This window comes from Mus musculus, chromosome 9 (genome assembly GCF_000001635.26).
Source record: "Mus musculus strain C57BL/6J chromosome 9, GRCm38.p6 C57BL/6J".
NCBI classification, from domain to species: domain Eukaryota; kingdom Metazoa; phylum Chordata; class Mammalia; order Rodentia; family Muridae; genus Mus; species Mus musculus.
The window spans coordinates 21,060,857-21,067,330 of NC_000075.6; the positions used below are offsets into that span (position 1 = coordinate 21,060,857).

The following is a 6,474-nucleotide window of genomic DNA, read 5'->3' on the forward strand; positions in this document are numbered from 1 at the left end:
CACTTGTCTGTAACCCCAGCCCAGGGAAGGCAAGACAGGTGGATCCTTGTGCTTCCTGGACAGTCAAGGTCAATTTAGCTAAAGTGGTAAGCTCTGTGTTCAGGAAGAAGAAGGTATCAAAAGATACGGTGGAGGGCCAACAAGATGGTTCAGGGCATAAAGGCCTAGGACCCACACAGTGGAAGGAGACAGCTGATTCCCACACACTTCCTGCCTTCTGACCTACACAGGCATGCTGTGGTCTGCACTTACAGACATACACATGTGCACACACAATTAAAATATCAAAACAAGCCGGGTGTAGTGGCGCATGCCTTTAATCCCAGCACTCGGGAGGCAGAGGCAGGCAGATTTCTGAGTTTGAGGCCAGCCTGGTCTACAGAGTGAGTTCCAGGACAGCCAGGGCTATACAGAGGAAACCTGTCTTGAAAAACAAAAAACAAACAAACAAAAAATATATAAAGACAGCTAGGAGTGGTGGTGCATATCTACAATTTTAGCACTGGGGAGGTTGAGACAGGAGGATCAGGATTTAAGGTCACACTGAGTTACATAGTAAAGTCAAGGCCAGTCAGGGACACAGAAAGAAAAGCAAGTATTGATGAGTTCTTGCTATGCCCAGGCCAGTCTCTGGTTTGCAGTTCTCCTATCTTCACTTTCCAGGTTCTGTGGCTGCAGGTGGCTTGGGTGTTCCTGCTTCATGGGAGTGTAAGATTCCTACATGTGGGTCACATGACAACTCATGGGGGTGGCGGGGGAAACTCAGATTTGTCAGGCTGTAAGTTAAATGCCTTCACTAGCTGGGCCACTCACTGGCTCGTTTTTTAAAACTTATGAAGCCTATTTTGTATGTGTATGTATATGTATTTGGGTATTCTGCCTGTATATGTATGTGTACCATGTATATGCCGGATGTCCTGAGGGGCCAGAGAGGGCCTCTGATCCTCTAGAACTGGGGCTGGTGATAGTTGTGAGCTGTCACGTAGATGCTAGGAACCACTTGCAGAGCTGCTGGAACTGGGCCACTTCCCCCCTTTAAACGCAGCTCATTCTGTGCCACAGTATACACCGACGGTATACACAGTATACACCGACGGTATACAATCCGTGTTTTTACCACCCCAAAGAGGAAGTACCCCTTATGTTCCCAGACTGGGGCAAGTATGCAGAGATACACAGGGTGGCACCAGAGCTCCCGAGAAGCCCAACCTCTAGTGCTGTGTTAACAGCAATAATGAACATTGCCGCCATTGTGTTGTAGGGCTCTGCAGGGAAAGATGTTGGTAGCCAAATCTGATGACTTGAGTCCGATTCCTGAAATCCACATGGCTTTGGACAGTGAGAATCAACTCCTGAAAGTCATTTTCTGTTTTCTGAAACCACACCATGGCACACACACACACACACACACACACACACACACACACACACACACACACACAAATACACACACTCACACGCATGCATAACCGCACACAGAAACACACACAAATGAATGTAAAAGAAGCTCTAAAGTAAAACATAATTAAAAATAATCATTTCTGAAATGATTTTCTTTTATTTGGGGTTCATCCAGGACTGAGTGGGGAAGGGGAAGCCAGAGGGTAGGTGACCCCCCACAGGTGGGACTCTGGGCCTGAGGCCTGACTCTCCCACTGGGATCCCTGTCAGCCTCCATTGTCTCCAATAGAGAAACTGAGACAAAGCTGACTTGGCTAGGTAAAGAAGGGCTTACAGTTCCTGGGTTGGGCTGAGGTGGGGGTCCTGGGACATCCCACACCTGCCACAGAGCCTTTTGGGCTGGATGCTTTTCCTTGGGACCAGCCAGCAACTGGAACAACGGGTGCCATATTTCTTGTACCTGGAGGGAGGAGGGAGGGAGTAGGGTATGAGAAACCACCATTTAGGATGCAATGGGAACTAGAAACCACCAGGAGGAAACTATTTTCCTCACAAGGTGGCTGTTTCTCTTTCTCTAGTTTCCACACCGGCTGAGCCCAGATTGATTGCCACCCCCAACACCTCCAGGTTGAGGACCTGATGCCACAGGCATTGCAGAGGGGTGTCCCATCTTCAGCGTCTCTCCATAGTGGAGTCCTCTGGGTTCTACAAGAAGCACACCGCCTGGGCCCTGGAGGGTCAGAAGTCAAAGGCCAGAGTTCAATTCCAGAGGCCTGTGTAGAGCTGAGAATTTGGTAGCAGTGGTGGGGGGTGGGGAGGTTCTGTTAAGGATTTAGTAGCTCTGGGCTTGCCTTGGGTGTTGTCAGAGAGAAGGCAGAGGGAGAGCTAGGAACCAAGACAGATGGTGAGTCAGGTGGTAAGGCTCTGATGAGGAGGAAGCTGGGGGTGGGGTGACTCAGTCCTGGAGGGGGGCTCCTTTGAGCAGGTCTAAATGAGGAATTGGAATGAAGGAGGGAGATGGAGAAAGACAGAGAGAATGTGAAAATGGAGCCTCACCAAGGGCCTCACTGCTTCCTGGGCTGGCCAGAGCCTTGGAAGGGCTTGCAGGAAGCTTTTGTGAACAACTTCTTCCAGGCAAGCTGCAAAAAGGACAAGATGTAGTGTCGGGGGGGTCTGTAAGGTGGTCCCCAAAATGATATGTCCCAGGTCCTCACATGCCCAAGCAAATGTCACCACTGAGCTGCTTCCAGCCCTCTCTCTACCTTTCTTAAATCAAAGACTTTTATACACTTATTTATAGATATATTAAATCACAACAGAATAAATTTAAAAGTAAAGTATCATTGTCAGAGGAAAAAAATTATTAAATTCTTTTTTTACTTTTTATTTTGACACAAGGTCTTAGCCTCTAGTGTGGTTGGGACTACAGGCCTGCACTGTTTCTTGTTTTTTCTTGCTGTTGAGACAGGGTCTCTGTAGCCAAGGCTGGCCTGGAGCTTTCTCAGCCTCCTGAATGCTGGGATTGCGGATGTGTGGTATCATACCTGGCTGGAAGCAGCAGGCCCTCACGGAGCCCAGCCTGGCGTGAACTCCCAGAGTTTCTGTCCCTTTTGGTTCCATCTGGAAAATGCTGATTACAGGCATGCTCCTTGTGCCACCGCCAGCTGACTTATGCAGAGCCGGGGACAGAACCCAGGGGCTTCAGAATGCTAAGCAAGAGCTCTACCCACTGAGGCACAGCCCAAATTCATCATCAAGGTTAACAGGCACCCCTCACAAGGTATCTGATACCCCAAAGTCCTGGCTTTGTATCCCACTAGTAGCATGAAATAATTAGTATTGTATTTAGTCGGGCAGGTTACATTCCTGCAATTCCAGTCTCAAGAGGCTGAGGATACAGTATGGTGAAATTCAGGGCTAGCCTAGTCTACATGAGACCTTGTCTCAAAAAGTAAAAAAAATAAAAAAATATAATTTAAAAAAAAAGAAAAAAGCTGGATGTGGTGGCACACACACAGGTAAGCCAGCATGACAGAGGTAGGGAGGTGGAGGCAGCAAGATTCGAAGCTGGGGAGATGGCTCAATGGGTAAGAGCACTGACTGCTCTTCCAAAGGTTCTGAGTTCAAATCCCAGCAACCACATGGTGGCTCACAACCATCCTAACAAGATCTGACACCCTCTTCTGGAGTGTACTTACATATAATAAATAAATAAATCTTTCAAAAAAAAAAAAAGTTCATGACCAGCCTGGGCTACATGAAATCCTGTTTGAAAAAAACAGTAACTTTAAGAGAATCCCAACCAGGGTCTTTGTAGTAGCTCAGTGGCTAAAGGTACTTGCTGCTGAGCCTCGTAAGCCTGATAACTGATAACCTCCGTTTGATCCCTGGAACCACACACACACAGCACATTTATGCTCCATAGATAAATAAATATAATAATAATAATAAAAATATTTGGTTGGACTGTGGTGGCACATGCCTTTCATCCCAGCACTTGGGAGGCAGAGGCAAGCAGATTTCTTAGTTCAAGGCCAGCCTGGTCTACAGAGTGAGTTCCAGGATAGCCAGGCTACACAGAGAAAACCATTCTCAAAAAAGTTTAAATAAATAAATAAATAAATAAATAAATAAAATGTTTGCATGCGATGTGTTCTAAGCAAACACAAACAAGAAGTGTTCTTTAAGTTGTCATAACATCTGTGTGTATGTGAATATCTGTGTGGCGCATGTTTGTCAGTGTGTATGTGAGTGGAGGGCAGAAGACAACTTTTGGGAGTCAGTTCTCTCCTCCCACCACCTCTGCGCTATGGCTGGAGCTCAGGGTGTCAGGCTAAGCTGCAAGCACCTTTACCTGCCGAGCCACCTCACCTGCCTACATCTATCTGTGTTTCTAAGACAGAGCTTCAGCCCAGGGTAGCCAGCTTCAAACTCAACTTCCTGCAACTTCATCGTCCTGGGGGTTGGCAGTACAAGCTTTTGAATTTGGGGTGGGTTTTTGCTCGTAAAGATTATTATTATTATTATTATTATTATTATTATTATTATTATTATTATTATTATTTTGGTTTGGATGGCCTCAAATTCAGAGATCTGCCTGTCTCTGCCTCCCAAGTGCTGGAACTAAAGGTTATTTTAGAAATTATTTGTATTTTATTTATTTGTTTGCCTGCTTGCATGTGTTTCTGGGAACCCAGGGAGGCAGAGTCCACTCGAACAGAAGCTGCAGGCAGCCATGAACTGTAAAGAGACTACCAGGAACAGAACCAAGGTCCACTGTCTCTGCAAGAGAAGTGTTCTTTTTTAAAATAATTTAATTTTTCTTGTTTATTGGTGTTCTGCCTGCATGTATACGCATGTGAGGGTGTCAGAAGACATGGAACTGGAGTAACAATGTCAGCTGCCATGTGGGTGCTGGGAATTAAACCTTGGTCATCTGGAAGAGCAGCCACCTAGCCATCTCGCTAGCCCAAGAAGTAAGCACTCTTAGTTACCTATTTAGCCAGGCTAGCTTTGAATGTGCTTCAGCTCTTTCCCAACATGCCCCATTACACCAGGCTCCCAGTCATTTTACTGTCTTGAGACAGTCTCATTAAGTTGCACAAGCTGGCCTTGAACTCACTCTGTAGCTCAGGCTGGCTTTGAACTTTCCATTTCCTTCCTCAGTCTCCCAAGTAGCTTGGGGGATAGGCATCTACTACCCGCCCTGGACTGAGTGTACTGCTCTTACACATAGGCATACATTATCATGGCTGAGAGTCCTTACCTGTAGGTGGGTACAATCTGGAGGCTAGAATCCGGCTGGATCTGGAACTCCAGAGTTACCCCCTTGAACCTGGGGTCCACCTTCTCAATACCCATTCGCGGGTTTAGCTGCTTCCGTGGTCTTCTCTGGAGTGAGGCAGGAGAAGTAGCACTGGAAATTTCCAGGTTAGGGCACTGTGTGCCCCTGGGATTCCTGGCCATACTCAGGTGGTCTGACATTCCTATGACCATCAGCTCCCAGCACGACCCCAGGACCTGGGTGGCCGGCGAAGGGGAACCCGGCAGTCCCTTTTCTTTCTCTTGGAGGAAAGGCAATGCAGTGCTGACCGAGTCCTGGCATGTAGGCCACAGAGACCTGGGGATAAGAAGCAGTAAGGCGTGGCCACCCCTTTCCTGGGGGCTTGGATTTGATAGGTAAGGAGGGGTGTGGAGTGTCACTCCGTTAGTGCCTCTTCTTTGGTCACCCTGTGCTCCTGGGGCCACATTCTTGGGTTATTAGGTTTAAAAGTTGCAAAATAATTGTTAGCCGACACCGATTCCCCGGTGGCTGGCTATCAGCTCTCCATCAGCCAAATCCCACCACGAACAAAGCAGGGTCCCACCCTAGGCAATCTGCCCAAGTCGGGCTGCTGTCTGGAGCAGCCATTAGTCAATCACCCCACAGACTGTTGTTTTTTAGTAGGCTACCCTCATCACCCCACGGATGAGCCCTCAGTGGCACTTCTTTGGGCCATACAGCCACAGCTGGTTGGGTGGGATGGAAATCACCTGTCCCTTTCAGTGTGTAGCGACTGAAACTTGTTACGTCCGCGTACCTAACAGGGGAAGGCTCAGAAGCCGGAATCCTAACCCCTCCATCTCCAAGCCTGGTGAGGCATTAGCTGGGATGGGCGATGGAAGAGTCTCGCGCCACGCACCTGATATTGGGAGTGAGGCATCTCAGGGCTCCAGGCTCCAGCGCGGGGGGTCGACTCTTCCGGAGCGACTCGGTGTCCAGACAAGGTGGCGCCAGAAGTTCCTGCCGGCGCGTCAAGTCTCCAGCCTGTGCCGCCTCCATGCCCACTGTGGGCCCAGCTGTGGAAACTCTGCCCCGCCCCTCTCCCCCCCACCCCCCAGGGATAAAACGGAGCATGAGAGAGGCGAGGGTGATGACGATGGGCGCCACCTGGGCGGAGCCGGGCGGCGCAGGTCACGTGGGGGCGCTGTTTGCATCTGGGAGCACTTTTTGCCATGGCTGCCAGGAGCCTCAGCTGTGTGGCTCATGATCGGGAAGCCCCCTCTGGGCATCCCCCTCTTTGCTAGCTATCT

General features: G+C 48.9%; 1 protein-coding gene across 1 annotated transcript; it reads right to left on the bottom strand.

The window, feature by feature from the left end:
• Positions 1–1,536: 1,536 nt before the first annotated feature.
• Positions 1,537–6,237, bottom strand: Zglp1 (zinc finger, GATA-like protein 1). Its single transcript, NM_001103168.1, has 5 exons — positions 6,084–6,237; positions 5,168–5,521; positions 2,458–2,540; positions 2,038–2,131; positions 1,537–1,861 (listed from the first exon to the last, which is right to left on the bottom strand). The coding sequence occupies exons 1-5, from the start codon at positions 6,221–6,223 to the stop codon at positions 1,732–1,734; spliced, it is 801 nt and encodes a 266-aa protein (NP_001096638.1). The 5' UTR covers positions 6,224–6,237; the 3' UTR covers positions 1,537–1,731.
• Between the last annotated feature and the right edge of the window lie 237 nt (positions 6,238–6,474).

Coding starts and splice junctions, on each gene's coding strand:
- Zglp1 (NM_001103168.1), bottom strand. CDS start 6,223: ATGGAGGCGGCACAGGCTGGAGACTTGACGCGCCGGCAGGAACTTCTG. Junction 2,132..2,457: donor AGGAAGCAGTGAGGCCCTTG/GTGAGGCTCCAT, acceptor CTGACCCTCCAG/GGCCCAGGCGGTGTGCTTCT. Junction 1,862..2,037: donor TGCAATGCCTGTGGCATCAG/GTCCTCAACCTG, acceptor TCCTCCCTCCAG/GTACAAGAAATATGGCACCC.